At 37.2% G+C, this 24,077-nt stretch overlaps 1 protein-coding gene across 1 annotated transcript in view; it reads left to right on the top strand.

Moving 5' to 3' along the window:
• Positions 1 to 1,210: 1,210 nt before the first annotated feature.
• The window catches only part of ADCYAP1R1 (ADCYAP receptor type I), a gene marked incomplete at both ends in the record, with an annotated part of 64,446 nt that continues 41,579 nt past the window's right edge, over positions 1,211 to 24,077 (top strand). Inside the window, 1 exon segment of the mRNA XM_010175361.2 lies at positions 1,211 to 1,369. Within this exon segment, the coding sequence (XP_010173663.2) occupies positions 1,211 to 1,369 (159 nt within the window).

The raw sequence follows: 24,077 nt of genomic DNA on the forward strand, positions 1-24,077 counted from the left end.
GGATGACACATGCCTTTGGATTTACTGTAAGTATGCATTAAATGTGTGGTGACAGTTCGATAGTTTGATACCCTACTGACCCAAACTGTTCACTTTATTCCCTCTATTGAGATGTGAGGGAAATAAAATTGAACTGTGCAGATAAGGCTCCAAAAGAAACTCAAATAGATTGAATTCAGGTATAGTTTTCCCTGTTTGCTTATTCTTATTTAGTAGTTAAAGGAAAAAAGATGGCATCTGCAAAACACTCTTAATTTCTTCAGCAGTTTCACATCATTAAGAGCAAAGGAAATGGGATGGGAAATGTGGAACAGCAAAATTTCTTGCAGAGGATCAGGGTGATCTAACCCATCTTCAACCAGTGCACTGATTTTCATGGTGCTTTCCACTGGTTTGAACCTTAGCAATGCCCTTATTAAATGATCTAATGAAACCTGAGATTGTATTGCCCTTGAATTGATATCTCCTGGTCACTTTCTGCAACAAGAATGAAATCTTGTATTGATTTCTGGGAACGAGTATCCTTATTTTGTTGCTGCTTTGGGATTAGCTGTGTTCTGTTGGCTGCGACGTTCCTGTTATAGACTCATTTATCTCTTTTTTTATTATTATTATTTTTAACCTCCACTTTTTTCATTATAGTAGGCTGTCTTAGAGCCTTAAAGATAGGAAAAATAATATTTGGATCAAGTTATCTCAGTTTAATTGGCATTGCATTCTCTTTTGGCAAGAAATGTGCCTTGTATTCACTGGAATAGAAGAAGAAGGAAACATCAAGGAATGGACAGGATGAAAGACAGAGAAAGCTTTTAATTTGGTTTTTGATCTTGAGCAAGGTTAATGGATTATGCAAGACTCATAAGAAAATTATGGAAGACCAAACTGAGCCTCAATTGATTTCTGATTCCTCTTTAAATTATTTTTTTTAATTAGAAGTACCTTTGCTTCAGCCTTACATGAGGTAGGAATACAATAAAGTAAAGCGAACACATTAGAAATTGCACTTTGACAGGGAGAACCACATAAAAACCTCAAACAATTTATGAGCATTAAAATTCCATAGTTCAGCCTTCTGGGGAAAAAAAAAAAAAAAAAAAAAAAAAAAAAAAGGAAAAAAAAAGGTTTGTTACAGTTTCTCTCTATCTTCTAAGGATGTTTTTCTTTTCATTTTCAGTCAAAACTTACTGATCTTTCATCATAAACTCCCTAGCTATTTTAAGTTTATAATTGTTCCTTCTCTACATTTTTTTCCTGACATTTCAGGTTGCAGCAACCCATTCCAACTGCATCATTAAAAAAGAGCAAGAGACTTGTCTGGAGAAGATACGGAGAGCAGCTGCCCTGAACCCTCTCAATGACTCTTCTCCAGGTGAGTTTCAGTTTGGGACAGATCATGGACATTGAACTGATGGTTTCTATAAACCTTTCCTGTCATATCTGCAGGGGTTTCCAGCAATGTCAATGTGAACATATTCCTGTAAGAGGTGAGGTCACTGCAGCTGAATGAGCTTAGAGAAGCATTATAGGGACAAAAAAATCAATCAATGGGGAAGTACCAGAACATTTGCTGGTTATTATCATAGGTCAGGAATTTGCTTCTCTACTTCAGGTCATACAGTAACATATATCTATAAAATTAATCCAAATAGAAAAAAAAAAAAAAGTAAATTAAAAAAAAAAATAATGTGCCTGTACAGGTCTTGATAGTGTTTATGTCTTCTGCTGGTGCAGGTGGCAACAGCTGTTGGGGACTGGACATAAGATTAAGTACATTGCTGGTCTGTAACAGCTCATTCTTCCCCACCAGTTCATTTATCATTTGTGTCTCTTTCTCATATGATCTGAAGACTTTTACAGGGATTAACATTGTGATGACCAAAATCTTGATAAAGAATACTTGTGCTATTGCTGAGATAAGAAACTGAGGCAGCAAACAAAAGAAAAGTTAATAGTTTAATATCCTGTCTCATTTCCCACTGACTGCAGCTGGAGCTGCCTATGGCTGGCACTAAAGAGAGAAGGACAAAGAATGACAAAGAAACTAATTGGAAATCAGGGTCTATTTTCTGACTCTTCTCCAAATGGCTTCTACTGTGTCTAGAACTGGTAAAACTACAGAGAAAAGTAAATAAAACACATTGCATGTGTGATAAAAACCAAGAGATTTCTCTCCCCTTTTCCTTGCCCTGTAGTTAGCCCAGAAACAAGGTAGGGCAGGATGTAGATCTCTGTAGTTACCAGAGCATCCCCTGAAGCAAGCCATTCCTGCATTTTAGCTGCTAGGATTATTTCCATTAGCGACCAGCTATTCATCTCATATATAAGGTCAGTTTTGTTCTGCTTCCCAGCTTTGGGCAAATGAACTGTGTGGTTTGGTGGAATTGAGGAAAACATGTACTTCAGGCAGTTTATTTCAGACTTGGGGATGTGTTTTTGAGACCCTCTTTGTGCATTACAGAAGAGCTTCCAAATTCTTCCCTGGTCCAAGTGGCATAAGCAAGGACAAAAGAGAAAAAACCCTGTTTCTCCTCCCCTACCCCCAGAATGATGTCAGAAGCTGACTATGAGCCCTACTTTTTATGACTATGCAATAACTCTTATTTGGATTCAAGAATTCATAGATTTTCCCAGGTCATAAGAGACCATTTCACCAGCTAGTTTGTTCTTTATCACTCAAATCCAGAGCAACCCTGGTAGTTGGGGCACTATTCAGACTTAACTCCTCCCTCCTGACTATTCTAAATTCAAAGAGCATAGCTCAGAGATAGAGGAGATGTAGAGCCATTGGAAAAGCTTTTGCATCTCAATGTCATTAAAATGTATCACCCACTCAGGCAGGAAGGGACTGAATCCTTTCAAGCACTAGCTCAACAGCAGAACTCAGCTGCTTTTTATTCTGTTCCTCCAGTATTTTTTTGATTGAATCACTGTAAAGAAGATTTTCCCAGGCTCACTGTGTATTTTTTAGTTGTTCACCATATCCTATGGCAACAACATCCACAGTTTAGGCAGCTTTAAAAGTAAAGAAGTCACATTCCCTTAAAGACTTTTGTTTTCCAATGAAGAATTCTGGCATATTTCTTGTCTGAAAGCCATTTCATTCCATAGATCCTGTTTGTTGTCCTTTCTCTCTACCTTTTTAAATTATTGTAGACGTGTTTTGCATATATTTCATTCTACCTCTGGGATTATACCATTCCACTCTATCACTTTTAAGTCCTGACCTTCTAGGCTCACCTTTCATTACATGATATTTATTTCAAGCCAGATCTTGCCACCCTCATTCCCAACAGGGTATTATCTCCATAGTTTAAGGATGGGACATCAACAGAGCTCTACCACCTTCTTACTATTTGCTCAGTGTCACTGAGATACTACTTGGATTTAAAGGACACTTTGTTCCTGCCTGCTAACATGAGGTGCGTTGACATGGGAAACTCCATATATGATGGATTCACACTCCATAGTATTTGGGAAAATATCACGGGTATCTGTTTACTCCAAAAGCAGTTTTCTCCTGGTCTGTTGATGGAATGGAGCACTATTCACCACAGCTGAACATGGTTTTTAGGTTAAGTTGTCAAGCACTGTTTGGAGAAGTTTCATTATGAAACTCCCTGAAGAAGTAGTAACTGCTTATAAATGAAGCAGTCATATGTGCAGTGTGTTGATTCCTCTCAATTTTCATCTGCTGCAAACAACCTATTTTTCACTTGGGAGAAGTGAAAATTGCCCAACATTTGTTTTTTTTGTTATTCACAACACTTACTAATGATGGCAGGTAGTGGAGAAATATGTCATTAACTTGTTTCCTTCAAAGAAAGAGAAACATAGGAAATAACTCCTTTGCTTGTCGGAATCAGCTGAAAGAAGGAAGAAATCCCTCCTGGCTGGTGAGTAAACTGTTTATTCAAGAGCAAAGAGAAGGATAAAACTGCCTCTTCCCTGCTTTGACTACTTCTGCATGCAAATTTCCATAGAGCAAGTAAATATATGAATTTTCTGAGGATTTATTTATCCTCAGAGGGACTGCAGGGTATAAAATGGGATTGTGAGTTTTTAGGGAGTTTGTAGAGGCTCAGGCACATGTTCAGGTTACTGTGGCTTAAAAACAATTCCTCTAAATCAGCTGAAGTACAGTAACCTCTGTAAGCAAGGTAGCTCCACATTCTTCTGTTGCAGGCAACACAAAGTCAAATGATCACATATAAAACTTGAATCTGGCACATGAACTGTCTTTGTGATCTGTTTTTCTACAGTGTCTAGAACAATAATGTCACAGATTGTACTCCAAGGTGCACCATATGGTGCCAAAAATAGTAATGGTAATAGTAGGTTCTCTGCTCCTGTTCAGAGACTTCATCTCCTACACTGATATTTCTCCTGCCTAAAAGTACCGCGTGGAAAGCAATCCACTTTGAAGTCAAATGAGGAAGAACATCTTATGAGTTGCTATGTTTTGAAATAATTCAGCTCTTCTGCCTTTGCTTTGTCTCCTTGCCATGTTCAGTGTCTATGAACACAGACAAAAACTAAACGGTTCCCCAGAGCTCCTCTGGGTGAGGTACAACATGAGCACAATGTTGATGTTGCAACTGCAACCACAAGTCCTGAGGAGCAAGGCTGGCACTATATTATGGAAAATATCCAGCCCTGACTTTTCAATGCTCTGATGTTTTCCCCTTTCCCTCCCTCTCTACCTCTCATGCCCAGATGTTATGCTCATTACTGTTTTATTCTTCACCACACTGTTTTCCCTCCTGCTGTTGTGTAATGTCTATAATGCTTCAGAGACAATGACTGCCTTTAGATTTTCTGTTTGGATTTTTTTTTTGCTCCCATGGGTTTTATGATGACTTCTTCTTAAATGTTTTAAATTCTTCACAAGCCTTTATATAAGTAGAAATAGGGAGCATGTGCTGGCCATCTGTGCCCATCCCTGTTCAACCATCACCTATAGCCTGAATGAAAAAGAGAATTTGAAGAAAATTAAATCTCAGTAGGACTCAGAACGTGACTTCTTTGCTCTGGAGATCAAATAAAGTGATAAAGTGAAATAATGAAAACCAAAGGCAAAAAATAAAAGAGGGAGGAGAATTATTACTTCCTACTCAACTTCTCCAGGCAGTGGAAACAGGTTATTTCTTGCATCAGTGTTTCCAGTCTCCTTTGAGTTTTTCTCCCTGTTCTAGTGCAGAGCTGCCTCAATTCCTGTTGGACACTCTTTTAGCTGTCAGCACTCCTCAAGGGACTTCCTGCCTGATAAGAATTGTTAAAGCTCGCTGCTGATCCATATGTACCCTTTTTCATTTTTATTTTTTCCTATCCAGACTCTGTTGACCTGTTCCCAACCCTGGGGCTAGGAAAGAACGGCACAGGAGTTACTCAGATGCTGAATGACAGTTTCCTGGGTCATGTACACTTAGCATGGGATTCATCTAATTAAATGCTGATGCCTGCAAATGCATCTATGCTACAAATGAAGCAAGTCATCTTGGTCATTTTGTAGCTCTGGATATCTAATAAGCCTGAGACGTAACTCATTTAATCCTCAGATTAGATTAGATGATTCCTTTTTTTTTTCTCTATGGACATATATGGAAGTAGGAGTGACCATATCAGCTATATATATTTACACTATAGATGTCTGCATTTTATCAGAAAAACACTGCCTTTAACATCTGGCCCTGTTATTCTGACTAGGTCATGCTAGAAGTCTGGATTACCCAAAATAACCTGGATCATGATTTTTACCATGGGATATTTTGATATTTAGGTGTCTCCTTCATACCATCCACATGTTTAACTGTAGTAAACCTATTTATACAAGTGTGAGCAAGTTTTGCAATCAATGCTTCCTTGAGTGTTGACCTCAAAAGACAGGCAGGTGTCCAATAACCTACACATTCACACTTACTGAATGCATGCACTGCCAGAGAGATTCTCCCTGTCTTTTGCTTTCTGGTGGGCTTGTATCTCACCTAGTTGTACTAACTCTAAGGGTCTTATATATTCATCTGGCTTGATATGTGATCTACTGAGCAGTTGCATCTAATACTGTCCATGGGAGCACAAGATCATAGTCAGGAAATATGCCACACAGAGAACTCCTGTGATTGAAAGAGCCCTGTTAATGGAGTGGAGAACATTTATCCAGCTGTAGATTGGCATGACAGTGTTTTTCCAGCCTGTTACCTCTCTTGCTTTCCACTGTTGGAACTTGATATTCTGGATTTGTCTCCTGAATGTGATGGTGTCTTAAAAGGTAGAGGAGTTCCCTGAGTTATCTGCAGATTTTGGCCTCTGATTTAATGTTTATAGTGCCTAAAAGAGACTAATCTGGAATAAGCCAAGGTATGATAATAGTGAAGATGGCGCAAGAATTTGTAGAAATAGAAATAGAAATGAGGACTCATCATGAGGCCTCATCATGAGGACCCTCATGAGGACTATGTTGTTCATGATTCACTGTCAAATTAATCTTTAACTTGTTAGCTGGTTCTATTCCTCCAGTATTTTCTCTGAAAAATGTTGAAAGTCAGTATCATTACCAGGCAAGTCAAGAAATTCAAACGAAGTATTTGCAGGGATGTGATGCCTACAATGGTCTTTGTTAAGAGAAATGCTATCAGCAGGTTACACCATAAATTAACATAAAATAAACTAATAAGGGTACCAAGGGTGTAGGAGGTTGTAATTGGAAGGTGATGGTTGTAAGACAAGGAGAGAGAAAATCACAGTACATTTTGAAAAATATTTCCATCTTCATACGATGATGGAGCAGTTTTTTTAGAGTTAGATTTTTTGGGGTGTCTTATCAGCCTCCTGTTCTTTCAGAACCTTTTAATTATCTACTCTTATTTCCCTTAAGAAGACGTTACTTCATTGTATGCCTCTCTATGTGTACATGTGTCTCACTTATTAATGCAGCTGTGCACAAGAACAATAGGACTAGGATTGTTCTTCTCACACTCAGCTTTTAAAAGCTATTGAATTCCTAGACTTGGGAGGATATAGTTGAGAATATATCTCTACACCAAAATGTTTTCTACTTGGCTCCTATTTGATTCAGGATACTGATTTAGATAGCTTTGATCTGCCTGAATACATCTGTCTTAGGTCAAAGATCTTTTTTGAGCAGACGGATTTATGAATTTGACACTGCATTAAGTGTCTTCTGCTAACCTAATATTAGACATGGTAGAAACAAGCAAGAATTTCAAGGTAGAAGATAGGGATCATGCGATACTAGGGTTAGGATCTGTGCTCATTTTGGCTATTTATGCTGTAGATATCTCTATCTGAACATGACACCTGTGCAACACTTGGTATCCGAGCTATGATCAAGCTTTACTCTTTCTCAGGAAAATGCAAGAAAAAGAATTTCACTAATCTGTTTTCCAAGCACTGATTCATTCTTTAGCTCTTTGCTGAATGCCTCTGAGTTTATCAGCATGCATTATAGAAGTCTGTTCATCAGATAAAATGGATGGATTAATGTCACCTAAATATAGTTGTATAAAGCACAGAGGCCTTTATTAATGTTAGGTTTTTTGTCTGTGTTTATAGTCAATAGATCAAAATAAGTACTTAGAAGTCACTTACACTTGCAAGTACTTAGAGGATTTAAACTTGCCCTAATTTATACACCCAGTTTATGTTGAGAAGACTGTATGACAAGTGCTCATTTCTCTCCATTGACTATTAAAGAAATAAATATGGAGGTTTGAAGTTAGGTGGTATGAATTCCATTGATAATAATGTAGCAGTGCTGGAATGAACAAAACCTTCAGGCATAAACCACACTGCAGGCTCTAGATGGAATCTTGTTCCCAAAAGGAACAGCAGTAGCAAAAAGGGATATTGGGAGTCGACTGTGAATTCAGTCACATTAGTGAAGCTGAAAGCCTGAAGTGCATTATCATTGAAAAAGCTGTGGATCAGCTGTGGCAGGGGAAAGAAAGGGTCTGTGGCACAGACAAACTGCTTTGGAATGATCTACAGAAAAGTTTCTTGCCAGTCACGGCTGGACATGGGACAAAACTCCAATGGGTGAAACACTAGTGTGTTCCTATTTCTAGGAAAAGCCTCTAGCATATTTCTTTCTCATCCCTCTCTAATATACAGCAAAGCTGTTGTAGAATCACAGAGTCACAGAATGGTTTGGGTTGGAAGGGACATTTCAAAGGTCATGTAGTTCAACCCCCTGCAGTGAGCAGGGACATCTTCAACTAGATCATGTTGCTCAGAGCCCCATCCAACCTGACCTTGAATGTTTCCAGGGATGGGGCATCTACCACCTCTCTGGGCAAACTGGGCCAGTGTTTCACCACCCTCATTGTAAAAAATTTCTCCCTTCTATGTAGTCTAAATCTACCTTCCTTTAGTTTTAAACCATTATCCCATGTCCTATCACTACAGACCCTGTTAAAATGTTTGTATTCATCTTTCTTATTTAAATATTGAAAGGCTGCAATAAGGTCTCCCTAGAGCTTTCCTACAGGCTGAACAACCCAACTCTCTCAACCTTTCTTCACAGGTGAGGTGTTCCATCCCCCTGATCATTTTTGTGGCCACACAAATATATATACATACACACACACACACACGTATATGTATATGTATATGTATATGTATATGTATATGTATATGTATATGTATGTATGTATGTATGTATGTATGTATGTATGTATATGGTCTGCCTGAGAAGAGAAATAGTATAATAACAATAATTTTGCTGGTGAAGGATTCCTGGTAACAGGGATTAAAACCCATCCACATTGTACCCTAGACATAATATGAAGATCCACACACTAATGCCAGTTGTTCAGGGATATTCATTTGGCATTGTAACTCTCAGCTGAGATCATGGATCTGGGAAGAGAAATAATTTGCTGCAGGGCAGTCCTGTGCTTCTGCAATCCTACAGCTTTTGCTACCAGATGTAGCTGGGTTGGCATTAAACTGGAGGTCTCTGTACCATTTTTTATCCGGGATCACAATGTCTTTGGTAATCCTATGTCTCTCCATGTCAAGATAATCTTTCCTTAATATACTGTCCCTTTCTCTTCAGTGCTGTGTGCCACTCCCAACACTGTGCTAAGCCATGGCAAATTGGTGGAGCGTGTTGGACCATAGGTGTATCATGTAGTACCAGAGCAGCGTTCTACCATGGATTTTCTACAACACATATGATAGATAGTGTTTACTTTAGTCTCTATCTTAAGTCTTAAACCCAAATCCTACTAGTTCTTATTCACTGTTTAGTTTCCAGGGATGAAATTTGTCTCTTCATTTTACTAACACCTCAACTGTCTAGTATAAACTAACTAGCCACTGAGGAGTTGTGGGTCTTCCTTAGGGCTATTCCTTTCAAACTGCTATGGGTTCCTGACATTTGTGGGATAAATTATTCTTTAAAATGACCCTTTTCTCTCTCCTGAGTCAAGAGGGAAGCTGGAGAGCAAGATAAGGTATATGGACTCTCTAAGATAGGTAAAACTTAAGTGAGGTGATCATCAGCCTGAGTTAAGATGACTCAGAGAAAAGATACAAAAATTGCTGTAATGGAGCAGAAATTTATATTATCTCTTTGAGCAGCATGAACACATTCTACTAACATATTCAGCAGCATTTTGATAGTTAAAATGAGGACTTCCTCCTTTGCAAGCCCTGCTAATAAATCTAAGTTTAGTCATCTTCTCAGCATTTGCTGGACTTCCATTCAAATGACAAATGAAGGGAAGGAAAAGTGTTTGAATTTAATGGCTACAGGTATAAAAACACCACTAAACACAAAGCATGTGTATGAGTTTCTATTCCCATTCCGTAGTGTATTCATTGTATTCATTCCTACCTGGTTCTTTCAGAGCTATTACTTTTGTAACCTCCAGAATGGACAAGAAGTTCTTCTTTAATAACTAAGGACCATAAATTAAAAGAAAATAAAAGGTGAAATGGAATTTTTACAGGCAACTGGGTAAGATATTGACTTGGATAAGAATAGTTTCTGGGAGCAGGACTGAATAAAAATATCTCTCTACAAGCAGTTTAATCATTGAAAAATGCAGGTTCAGGTTATTTTTTTTAATAGTTTAGGCTGAAATATAATAACTATTAACAAATTTGGGAAATAAAAATGTATTGACATTTCATGACAGAACATTGTTTCAGAAGTATTGGTAATTAAATTTAATTAGGGTTATAAATTAATGAAAAGTTAGAATTGAAAATAAAAAGCTAAAAATTACATTTCCTATCTGCTTCTCCAACTCTCTGTATTTCATGCCACTTGAAAAGAGGGGAAAAAATCTTACTTAATTGAACAGAACGGGATTTTTTTTTTTTTTTTGTAACCATTGAAACAAAATATCAATTATTTACACAGTTCCACTTGTGAGTTCCTTGTTTCTATGGTGACAGTTAGTTCATTAAACCACACCACCTCTTGGTTTTTTGGCCACAGTTATTAGTATCAGGAAGCCCAGACTTACCTTTAACTAAATGGCACTCACAATGTACAATGAGAAACTGATCTCTCAGACAGAGTTTCTCTATCAGGAAGTGAGGGTTTGCCCTATATACATATTTACTTGCTTTTGTGGTTTTGTTTTTGTTTCAATTTACCATTTTCAAATCCAAAATCTAGTAGATATATTTGCAATGGATTTTACCTGTGGGGCAGGGGGATTGTTTAAATTCATGTTTCCCAAGCTGCAATTGTGAGCATTAAATTTAATTGCAAGCATGATATACCAGGTCACTGCAGTTAAAAAAATGAACGATGAATAGCAGTTACACTTATGCAATGAAATGAGTGATGGTCTTTCCTGTGCTGCTGTGATCTGTTGGTATCTTCAGAGTCATGGACACCTGGAAGCTGCACCATTTTACAATCCTTTAGCTTTTTAATGTCTACAGTACCATTTTTTTCCATGGGGGGAAAAAACCCCAAAAAGACTACTACTGTCATCTGAATTATTGCCCCTCTACTCTGCCCTCATGAGATCCCACTTGCAGTGCTGTGTCCAGTTCTGGAGCTCCCAACACAAGAAGGACATGGACCTACCGGAGCAAGTCCAGAGGAGGCCACGAGGATGATGAGAGGGCTGGAGCACCTCTGCTGTGAGGACAGGCTGAGACAACTGGGGCTGTTCAGCCTGGAGAAGAGAAGGCTCCAGAGAGACCTTCTAGTGGCCTTCCAGTACCTGAAGGGGCTCCAGTAAGGCTGGGGAGGGACTTTGGCCAAGGGCAGGGAGTGACAGAACAAGGGGTGATGGCTTTAAACTGGAAGAGAGTAGATTTAGATGAGATATTAGGAATAAATTCTTCACTGAGAGATTGGTGAGACACTGGCCCAGGTTGCTCAGAGAAGTTGTGGATGCTCCTTCCTGGAAGTGTTCAAGACCAGGTTGGATGAGGCTTTGAGCAACCTGGTCTAGTGGAAGGTGTCCCTGCTGATGGCAGGGGGGTTTGGACTGGATGATCTTTAACGTCCCTTCCAACCCAAACCATTCTATGATTCTATGATAACTGATTGACCATCTATGACTTTAGCATGACGTTTATCAGATCTTTGAAGCTCCTTTTAAATTGTGTGCTGGTGCTGTATCCAATCAGGCATCTGCTGCAATCTTTTGCAGAAGTGGATACACCTCAGTGCTGAATTAAAATGTTTCCTTGCACGCAAACTGTGTTTTCATGAAGGTCCTAAAAACACGTTATATTTCTGTAAAAATGAGTGAGCCAGGTGCCAGACAACTGGATATTCTTTTAAAATGCTCTTTTGTTCCTATCCCTGTGGCATATCGTGTGGCCGTCTGCTGTATTTTCTGACAGTCTTTATTGCTTTTTTAGACTGTTAGTCTCGCTGGGAAAAACAAAGCAGTAAGAGAGTGAATTCGATTCTTGTTGGGATCAATGGCACAATGGCACAGTTGACTGGCTTCTAGGATCTTTATTTCTAGTGATGGAACATGGATTAAGACAGTACTGATTGACTTTGAACGTCTCAGCATTGACAGTGACTATATTTCAGACAAATCCTAAATGAACCCTAGACTTTGCCTGCAAATTACATTCTAGTGTCAATGAGTTCCTGAAGCAAGAGAATTAGGGAATTACTTTGAAGATTTTTAGGACCAGATTCAGGTGCATATAAACAGCAAGTGTCTCGAGATTCCTTAGGGTATCAAGACATTCTGACTTGAGGCCTACAGATGATCTGTGTATATCTGGACTTACAACTCAATCCCCTGAAGCATTTTGAATTGCCCTAATAATCTACCTCAGTGAAAACGAATTAAATTCTTACAGTGGAGATACCTGATGTAGCTACCTAAAAATTCCATTTTCAATTTAAGTTAGTCACCTAGGCTCCCTAAATAATCAATAATGAGAAATAGAAGACTTCTGAACACAGATCATTAACTACACGCATCTTCATTTTATCACTGGAATTGCTTTCAGAGATTCAGTAAATACATTGACTTCATGGATTATAGTGGAAGTTGAGACACGGGGGAAAAGGTTTTATTGTGTAGAGACAGATATCCAGTGCCATTTGAGATGCCCTGGGTATCTGAGACACCTACACAGGCCTGGGGGATGTGGCACAGACTTATTGGAGTAACAATATTGGAAGAGAAGCAGGAGGTCAAGTAATAGCTCAAGTGGCCCTAGTGACATGCACTGAGGCAGCTGAAGCCCACCTCATTTTGCATACAGACGCATATATTTAGGTTTCTTATTCCAAATCTAAAGGACTCACTGAATCAGGGTGACAAAACATTGGAACAAGTTGTGTAGGGGGTTGTATATGCCCCCTCCCTGGAAACATTCAAGTTCAAGCTGGAGAGGGCTTTGAGCAACCTGATCTAGTTGAAGATGTCTCTGCTTATTTCAGTGGGGGTTGAACTAATTGACCTTTAAAAGTCCGTTACAGCTCAAACCATTCTATGATTCTATGAATCACAAATTATGGTGCTTGGAGCTATGGTTTAGTAGTGGACAGGTATGATTGGACTCGATGATCTCAGAGGTCTTTTCCAACCAGAAGATTCTATGATTCTATGAATTATGATGGAAAGAGATAGGCAGAGAACGAGCAAGTCCTCTAAAAAAATAAAAGGTTTGTTTGCTGAAGGATGTTAATTAACCTATGAAAAAATACCTATCTTTCTGCATTAGTTGTAGACACAGATAAAAGTACTAATATTAAGTAGTCTGAGTACTGAATAACAGAGACATATTTGGTTGTTTTTAACAGAGAAGCTGTAGGATTACTGTACACACACATCCACAGAGTTGGGTTGTGTTAGTCCAATTACTCAAGGCAAGGAAAGGACAATACAGCAATAATTTATGATCTCTGCTTCAGCTTCTAAAAGCCTAGAAGGATGTAAAAGATACTGGCACATATGCTAATATTTAGTAAAGATAAAATACAAATATTGATCCTTTCTATAACCCTCAGGTTTGGGCTTCTGTTGTTAATGAATTCATAAAGTATGGCCAGGGAATATAATAGGATCTACCAATAAAGACTGAAAGAATTCTTGTCTGTGTGAAGGATATGCATTATCACCCTGGTATGATGAAGGACCTGTAATATACCTGTAATATTCCCATTCTACCCCACAATAATTCCCCTTATGTTATGACATTTCTAGTTGCTACCAATGACAATCAGGATCCTTGGTCCTTCTTCTGGTTTTGTGTTAAGAAGAGGTACAAAAGGGAATAGAGATAGTAGAGCAGAGGCACAGTGTGTGACCCTGGTTTTCCATCAGCTGACAGGACTATGAATTTGCAGAATGCACAAAGTTTTTTCAAGAGAAGTATTTGTGGGGAGCAATGCTTCAGCCTGGGACCTGCTGCAGGATAGCATGACCAGACTCCCTTTTTACTTACACATGGAGACTGTGGTCACCCAGTTGGTCATTTGCATGAGATGATAATGACAATCATCAAACATCATGCAGTGTCCTTCTCTTTCTGCCTTGTATCTATTCAATCCTTCATTCAGTCTCTCATTAATGGTAGATTCAATAGGTCTAGAAGTGGGACAGCCCAGCAGGTGGATTGGTTGGACTCTGGTTTCTGGGATACAATAGGACTTTTGTGAGACTGATATGAAGGTAACATTGTTTGAACTTCTGTGGTTGTTATTCTGTACTCTAATATGAAGATGAGAAAAATATCAGTTTGGTTTGGGTTTTTGTTTTGTTTTGTTTTGTTTTGTTTTTAATAGAGGTAGCAAGGAGTTTTTCTTATGGAACGTGAGATCTTTATGCCATAGATATTTTTATCTCAGCTATTCTTCTGAAGCTGCCTTCACAGTCAATGGAAAAAAGGTGGCTTTTTGAGGGAATGACAGTAGACCTATTTCAAATGTCTGCTTTCAGATGAGAGATCTTTTTCTCTAGGATTGCCTATTTCTATTTATCCCTACAAAAATTTTGAGGGCTACTCAAATATAGACCTTGGCAATTAGTCAGTTGAATCCCACTCTGGTAAGCAGGTTTGCCATTTGGTGCTTGCTTTGTTAATGGGAATGGTTGCCTGTGCTTAGACCACTAGTGGGAGAACAGTAAATGTGATGGGAAGAGGAAGGGGTTAGAACCAACTCCAATGCATCTTAAATTGGTAGATTTTCTGTATGCTCTTCAGAATCACTTCCTTTTCACCAGTGTATGGGTTTCTGGAGGAACATTCTGACATAGCACATTTTGTGTATTTAGAATAACTCCTTTTGCTGTCTGCATGTATTGTAGGATCACTTGTAAAGCTCTAGTCGTGGATCAAGTGTTGTTAGACCAAAGACCCAAGAGAGTCTTGTTATCCTGTTCTTTACCATGAAATGTTTTTTTCTTATGAGACTCCATGAAGCACTGATATCGTCACATGAGTAGCCACTGACTAAAATTGCCCAGTTGTACTATTTCATTTCTTGTTTCAGCTTATTGTGAGCTACATCCACTACTTCTTAATATACCTTACAAACTTAAGCCAAGAACTTCATTACAGGAAACTGCCTACTCAATAATATATGCAATTGAATAAGTGTAATAATTTGGACTCCTGACAGATTGTGCATATTGATTTTTCCTCAGCAAAATAAAACTGAAAAACAGTAAGTTAAATCATATTCAGACAGGCAAGCAAGCTACAGTTCTACAACAAGTTATTAACTACTCCGTCTGCTAAGCAGTAGAAAAATATCTATATGTACTCCTCTCACCATGACAAAAATGAGATAATTCTGTTTTACTTACCTTCAAAAGCAGAAGTGCAAAGTATCTTACATGCATAATAATCAACTCCCTGAGCCCTTACTAAGACCTATTTTTTTTTTACACAAAGTTCTTTATATTTCTACTTCATTATACACTTAAGCTTTACCCTTTCTTTTGTTGGAAATTACAATGGGTCAGATCTTGATCTCCTCTGCAGGATACTGAAGAGATTTAGAAAGTGGAGACAGCTCTGCAGTATCTGCTGAATGTCATGGCCTCTTCCATCACTGGAAGAGGAAGGAAGCAAGAACTGTGTGTCAAATATTTATTGTAGGGGTTTTTTTTAGTTTCTGTCAAAGGAGGATGGGGATAGAGAAAGGGAGATCCTTGGCTTTGCCCATGAGCTGCTGACCAGCACTGCTAACTCTGAATGTGCATGGTAATTTGCTCCTGGTGAAAGGGAGGAAAAAAAAATGTGCAACTCCTTCCCCAAATTCCTCCCATGAAACAGAAAAAACAGGAAAGTAAAAAAGGGAAAGATGTCTCAATTTCATGCAGTTTTCCAGCCTTTTGTAAAAGAAATGAAGCAAAGAAGAACTCTTCTTATATGTTTTGTTTTGGGGGTCATAAAGCTTAATGTGTTGCAATACTTCATTCTAGAGAAGGATTTTGCATGCTGTACTAGAAAAAAAAAAAAAATTAACTTGGCCTGTTTTTGTTATGCCTCTCAGCTTGCGATTTTATTTTCTAATATGAATTCCACCACAAAAATAAGTTATTCTATGTTGCTGGAATAATTTAGCAATATCACATTGAAGTATAAATGTGAAATTAATCTCATGTTAGCTGACTGAAAGTAGAATGCTTGTTTAACGTGGACTTGCAGGTTCCTCCAGGGGGTGGGAAAAAAAAAAAAAAGAGAAGAAGAGTTAAATTGTTGATTTGACCAGCTTATCTTTCATATATATTTTGAGATAATTTCTTAATTTCAGATACTTCAGAAATAGGACAGTATACCTTCTCTCCTACTCATGTGTGCTCTGTTTTTTTCCTCATTTCATATCTACAGGAACATTGAATGCATCAAGTCCAATTTTAAGCCAGTTTTTGGGTTGGTTTTTGTTTTTGTTTTTTTTAAATTTATGCATTATTCCTGCAAGAGAGTTGGAAAGGAATAGAAGTTATAGAAAACTTGCCATCCAGACTTCAGATTGATCTCAGTTAAGAGAAATGTTCTTTCTTCCTCTTTTCATTTCTGAATTTTGCTCCTGAATGCCATGGAGACTCATTATTTTGACAGCTCAATGAATACATAGTGTCTTAGAAGTGATTTACAGATGAACCAAATTTTTTTGTCTCTTGCACAATACTGTAAACGTGTAGTCTAGAGGCACTTTTGCTTTTAACATGGGTAGTTTTGAGCCTCAAGCCATACGGAAATATTCAGACTCACTTCTCAGCTAATAATATATTTATAGCTACCATGAACTTGTTTTCTGAAAAGGTCACTAACAAATCATAATTCTAAAATTTTGAGAATTCTTAAACTAAAACCACCTTTTATCGAAATAATTATAACAAACACCCAATCAGCGGTGGGAGGATTCCGTGGTCAGTGTCAGGAACAACTCTCGATCTTCTCCAGATCCATATGCAACCTCCACTCCTCCTGAATTCAACAGGCATTTTCAACACATGTTTCAGTAAAGAGATCTGTACTGGGCTCTGTATTTAGAGGAAAACAGTATCTTTGGGGAACAGTTGCATCATTGGATGTTACACATGTAATTTATTGGCTAAATTAGCTGGTTAGTCTCCCAAGGCTCCTTGGGAGTTGATAGATACTGAGATTTACATTAAATTTATATACTAAAATACCTAAATTAAGGTGTCTTAATATGCAAGTTGAGTTTAATTCAAGGTGTATCCATAATCTCAAAGAGTTTAGGTACCTTTTTAACTTCTCAGTCCTGGATTTCCTCTTTCTCTATAATTCACATAATTCTATTTTCTGGCTTTTTGGTTTTGTTTTCTTTTGTTTTGTTTTGTTTTAGGTGGTTTTCTTGTTTGGTTGGTTTTTTTGTGGTTTTTTTTCTTTTTTTTTTTTAAGTAAACCAAGTGGGAACCGTAACCAGTTAGCTTTGCCAGGTAAGGTACATGTCAGATGGTGCAGTTTTCACCCTTTAAGATCAGACAGAATCATTGACTCATAGAATCATAGAATAGTTTGGGTTGGAAAAGACCTTTAAAGGTCATCTAGTCCAACCCCCCTGCGGTGAGCAGGGACATCTTCAACTAGATCAGGTTACTCAGAGTTCTGTCCAGCCTGACCTTGAATGTTTCCAGTGATGGGGTTTCTACCACCTCTCTGGGCAACCTGGGCCAATGTTTCACCACTCTTGCTGTAAAAAAATTCTTCCTTATGTCTACTCTAAAGCTCCCCTCTTTTAGTTTAAAACCATTACTCCTTGTCCTAGATAAGATAATTGAGTCTTGTGGACAAGCACCTGCATGTGCTTTTCTTATTGATCCTTTTCCTTGCCTTTCTGATTACCCTAAAAGCTGTTTCAGACTTCCTGAACACCTGCCTTTCCATAGCAGCTTTCACTTTGGATAATCAAGCCATATATTTTGTGCTCACACAGTTGCTAGAATTGATTGGTTTGCTTCCTTTAGAGAAAAACAAATCAAAGCAAGTACAGTGAAACAAAGCAACTAGAAAACACAACCAAAACAAAAGGCAAGGTTAGAATAAGAATTTATGAATGAGGAAGAAAATGTGGGCACCATAATTGGGTGATTATCCAGGACTTCAGTGAAAAAAAATTACTAGAAATAGAAATCAATGCACAATTAAATGCTTTAGAAGAGAAAAACGATTATTAGAATGTGTAACAAGAATGTACCCAAATGATGCAAAGCCAAACTGAAATAATGATCACAAACAATTAATTAAAGTGCACTGAAGGACTGTTGTATACATTTTGAGAACGTGCCTCACCTTTGTTCCCAAGACATGAAGGTACCTGAATCTACTCCAGGTTTATAGTCATACAGCCAAAAGACTAATACAATTCTCCCCCTTCTCAGCTAACCTGCAAACTAGTTAAAACAGAACCCATTGTTATCATAATTGAATAAGCTATAACAAAATGAAGTATAGTACCAGCAGTCAGCAGAACTATATCATAATCATCTTCAGACAGAATATACCAGAATCACTGATTTCTTTCTCATTATTTTTCTGAATTGAAAACTGATAAAGTTCAAATGGTGTGATTACAATGGCTGATCATTCCTGTTCACATGAATAAGATTTCTTGCTTGGTTAAAAATAGAATATTTTTGGTGTGCTCTCTGATTTTTCTTCTACATGTACCCTAAGCAGTTAGTTTATGGATAGAGTAACCTATCTGAGGATATATGTAAATATATACCTGTACTCTTTACATGTATAAATACATACGTATACCTATAACTTCTGCACCTAACTGGGTTTTATAGTAGAGGTTAATTTTCTATCTGCTAAGTAATACAACATCTGTTTACTCTCAGAATATAATGAAGAATTTTCTTTCCCATCTTTATACATGACACTGATGTTATCACAGTCCCTGTAAGTCAAAATTATCAAATGATTCAAATATCATAAACTTTCTGGACCTTCACTCTATAACTCAAGCATACAGAATTGTGCCCAGTAAAGTATTATTCTCATCCTTTATCCAGGTACTAAGAATGTCACAGACAATGAGAACTCCAAAACTTCTTTTTAGATATTTTAGTTATGGTTTATTTTGCCTGGGTGCAGTCAATAATCTTTATGACACCCACAGGTCACTTTAGCCTTATTTTCTGTTTTTGCACAATTATTCCACGTTCTAAGGTGTGTATCTTTATATATCTTCAGTTTTGACAGAAAGGTATCTAGTAGCTGGGAACTTACTGAATAATAATATGATTTCCTTTAGTCTCTTTCATACTGACCAAAATTTCCCAGATGTATGCAAGTCCTTGTGAGGCTGGATTGCGTTTAGTTTTAGATTTTATTTTTTACACTCTGTGAATACATTGTGGGCAGAGCCAGAGGAGTTCAACATGAAACAGAAGATAGGCTTTGTTAAACTCTGACATTATTACTGAATCACACCTTTCCTTCAAGATTTCTTTTTCAGTTACTCCAAAAGCTTGAACAAAATGCAGCTTCTGTCTTCCTGTTCAGGAGTATGAAATGCAATGTGTTAACATGCCTCTTAACAGAGTATGAAGTGGCTTTTTATAATGTATTTATTTCCTTTGTTTCTTCCACTAGATCATAAGGCCCCATGGGTTCTAATAAGGAATTGTTTGACTCATCACTAGAACAATTTCCAGGAGAGATTATGGAATTTGCACACTGGAAGAAATTAAGTTACTTAATTCAGTCATTTCTCATTCTCAGAAGATTTGAAGGAGTAAACAAGGAATAAATGCCTCTCAAGAGTATCCACATTGGCGTCAGTGTGGTTACATCAGGAATGAATTTGGTCCAAGATCTGTTATAAGTTATCTACTGCAGACGTGCCTTTTCCACTGTGATAACTCTATTTATAAACAATAGAAAAGCAAGAAAGTGGGGAGGATGGGAGTCTGAATATGAAAGGACAGCTTGCTTCTGAGCTCTGTTACAACTCTTTCTCTAGAGAGTGTTTAGATTTCAATGCCACCATTTATTTTTTTTCTTTTGTTTTGCTTTATTTTCCAGCTGTAAAAATATAATAAAATCTTCTTACCCCCAGAGTTACCATGAAACCGAAATAACAATAATTTGTAAATTCCTTTGAGGGAAGCTAATGTACGTGTAACAGAATTTAATAGAAGTTCTGCAATTATCAGTCATGTACACTTGAGGTCAGTTGCTGTTTTCAGTGGTTTAATGTCTTTCTGATTAGTTTGGTCTATTTATCCTTTAAGAAACAAGTCAAAATTCCTGACAAATGTTCTTGACTAGGCAAATGTTGACCTCAGGCTTTGACTGAATAAGTTCCTGTTTTCCTGCACTGGGATTTTTTAAGATTGAAGCATAAACCCATACCCAGAGACTGCTTCAAGATTTGTGTCTCATTTTATTCTAAATTCAGTGCTGTGATGAGATCAGTTAAAGATTAAAGAAATATGTTATTTTTTTCTTTTGTGAATTTATTATGAAATTATTGCTAAGAAACCTCAATGCTTCAGACCTGCTACCAAAATTTCCTCTCATCTTTTCCCATGCAATCAAATGATCTCTCCATTTTCAAAGGAATGCAAACTCCGAAATACCAAAAAGATACACTGAAAAAATTTCTACTTTCTATGTATCCATGGCAACAAGTTATCCTAATGTTCTTTACAGATATCTTCTTCACAGGCCCATAAATCTCATAATGGGCCAAATATCACTATTGTCCATAGGTGGCAAAATTGACAGTCAACTCTTCGGCTATACAGCTTGGAAAAAATCCTTACCTCCAGTCCCAGTTGCAAGCCAGGATTCACTGTGAGGCGCATTGATACATGTGGGAAAAAATCTATTATAGATAATATTTGTATATATTATATATGTTTATTGCTGACTCTCTCGTCCACCACCACAATTGTAGGTTTAATTAATGTTGTTAACTGAAACTATTTTAAAAGGCAAGACACCGCTGATAGTGCTTCAATTTGTTTTCCTTAGTCAATCACTTTTTATAGGTAGGTTGTGCCTGTTAAGGGGAGAATCTGACAGAGGAAGGGTAGGTCTTTGTGGAATAAGAACAAATCTTTCTGGTTTTTACTCTATTGCTTGCTTCTCAAACTCTGTCTTAACTCGGCAAACTTCAGCCAGTATTTTTACTATGCTTTTCCTAGAAATTAGTCTGAGCCTGGACACTAAAGGTTTAAGATTTGTAGCACTGTTATGTATGCAAAACTTTCTAGGTACCAGTGGAATAGTCTCCCTTTCTCCCTCTCAGCTTGGAGAATTAATGGAAGATAGAGCTGATAAAGAACAAGTTTGTGATGTCTTCTTCTCCTAAGATGGTAGAGAAGTGCATCAGAATGACACGATGGTGGGATCAGACTATAGCAGTTATTTTGGCTGCCTACAACAATAAAAGAAGTGAAGAGTGCCAGGCAATGTTGCCTTCAGCAGCACCCCATGATCTCACATAACCCATGTCCTGAGTGATGCCAGATTGTCCGCAGCTGGCGAGCTTGGCACTAGCTTAGGTTCTGGCAGCTTGTAAGTGTCATTTTGTCCTCCAGCAGTGCTGGAATAAAATCTCCCAATTTTTTGAGTAATTTCAGAGGCTCTCTGTCTCCAAAGCAGCAGAGTGGTGACTTTCTCATAGATGAATAACCAATCCTTTTTATTATATTTAAATAAGGTTTTCAGAAACACCTCTCAATTTCCCAGATTTTTGGCTTTTTAATCTTCTGTGTAACTAGACGAAGAATTGTTCCCAAGATTTTTGCCAAATTGAAGTTTCCCTTTAAAATTCTCCAAAGCTTACCTAAGGCCAATTGGTTGGCAACACTTAAAGGCTTCTGGAGAGTTTCTTGCCTGGGGTTTTCTTGGCAGGTAACAATGGAAGAACAGCAATAAGTGTGAGTTTAGAATAAATATGCTGTGATTGCAAAGAGTTAAACACCTTTAAAAGATGAAAAAAGGTTTATACCTCTCTAATTATAGACAACAGCTTCTGAGATTTAAAGTCTGATATTTGTCTTGTATAAAATGTTCAAGGAAAAAAAATGATATTTTCATATTAGCCTTTCCTTTTGAAGAGTGTTTCACATGAGATGTAGAAAAGAACCTTTCACTTTCTTGAAGAAAGTAGTTCTAATGGTTGAATTTTTGCACAAATGAGATCTTCATTCTCTTTTCACCTCTGAGACAGATCATGGTCAAATAGTGACTTCTGTGTCTGTTTGTGAATTTTTTTCACTACCAAAATAGTAGGAGTAAGGATAGAGTTCTAATTTATAATTCGTGTTGCTCACTCCTAAGGTGGTCAGAAGGTGAACCAAAGTGTTTGAATAATGCAGAACATCCATACCCAGTGAAATTGTCTCTGTTGAACTCTGGTAAAAAAGACTAGCTCCCAGTTCTAAAATGTGCAATTTACCTTTGGCAAATGTAAAGCATATGTACTTAATCTCTTGAGCTCATCTTTTTCTACTGTTATACTGTAAAGCTCAGTGTTCCACTCAAAAACACCCCCCCCATTTTTTCTGTTTCTTTCACTCTTATTTTTTATATAATCTAGGATTAACTTGGTAGATAAGTTAAATATCTCAAATATTTTTTCCTAAGGTACTCTCATAAATTAAGCTTATATTTTTAATAGTTCTTTGAAACCTGTGTTGCACTTAGTACATCTTAAATCTCTGAAAATATCATCCCATAAAACCATTCACTTTACTGATAATGATGTACCAGTAGAAAATGCTATCATAGTTTATATAATTATCATTATATAAACCAATGATTTAAAATAGTCATAGAATAGTTGCATAACTTTACAGCAGGAGCAGCAGTTAGGTAGAGAAAGCTAATGGAAAACATTAAGGTGGGACAACTTCTGGTAATTTTGATCACAGTTTGTTTTTATTCACATACAGCTCCAGCTGAGTCACTTGAATTGCAGATGTGGAATTCCTTTGCTCTGATACCAGTTGTTTTAAGCTTAAAATTAGGCTTTCTCTTGGTGCCTTTTCTAATCAGTGGAAGAAAATATGCATCTCCAGAGGATAATTTATCTTAGAAACTCTCTAGCAGTGTCCATTAGAGGTGTTTGTTTTTCTTCATGAACTGTAGAAGAAATGTAGAAGAACTTAGCTTAGATTTACATAAATAATGTTTGTACTGTTAAGGTGAATTAATACCATGTTAGATAATGCAAGGTGCATCTTAGTGCAACAGTAATAAAAGTTGAATACAGGAAAAAATTCTTAAGTGTTTTAGCTGGTCCAGATGATATATGCTGCATAAGTAGACTTTGTTCAAATAATTACAAAATCTGCTGGGAGCAGAACTGGGAAGTAAAAAAGCTTTCCTTTCTCTCTGCTCAGCTTCCCGTTGTACTCGATCTTTCATGCCTGCTTTGTATATAAGATATTTTTAGGGAAGGAATGGCCTTTTTTTTTCCTTGTGTATGATCTAGTGTTCTCTTTTCCAATATAGAATGTGTTCCTTTAGTGTTTTTTTTCTCTCCTTTGTGTTTTTTTCTCCCCTTTTCTAACTCTGGAATTTCAGTTCATTTTTTCTTTTCTGTTCTCTTATGGCCTGGACTTTCAAAAGACACTTTTGAATCGAGTGTTATAAGTTTGTCCCCTAGCTTGAAACACCTACAGAATGAGCATTTCTGTAATAGGAGCTCCTATAAGATCCCTTTACTTTGAAATTTCAATTACTATTGAAAATCTAGGTCCCATACCCAGGTCTTGCTTAAGCCTTTATTTATTTTGGTATTTACCTAGATTTATGAAAGAACAGAGAGAACCTATCTCATATTCTTCCTCTCTCTGAAAGCCTTTATATGTCATATGCCCTTTAAAAGATATTGTGCATTGCACAATTCAGTTTAATATGCTGGCTTGTAATATTACATTTCCTTTGATATTACTCTCCTGAAGGTAATATGACCTTGAAGGTGGTATTTTCAATGAATAAATGAGGAGAGGAACTGAAAATGAAACTGAATGCTGTAAGCCAAAAGGATGGATTTTCATCTCAAGCCTTTATTTCCATACATGAAACATATATAGAAATATAACATTTCTGTATTTACATTTTTTCTTGATTTCCCAAGGAAACAAATTTTATACAAATTCTTA

This window comes from Antrostomus carolinensis, unplaced genomic scaffold (assembly GCF_000700745.2).
Source record: "Antrostomus carolinensis isolate BGI_N321 unplaced genomic scaffold, ASM70074v2 scaffold13919, whole genome shotgun sequence".
NCBI lineage: Eukaryota > Metazoa > Chordata > Aves > Caprimulgiformes > Caprimulgidae > Antrostomus > Antrostomus carolinensis.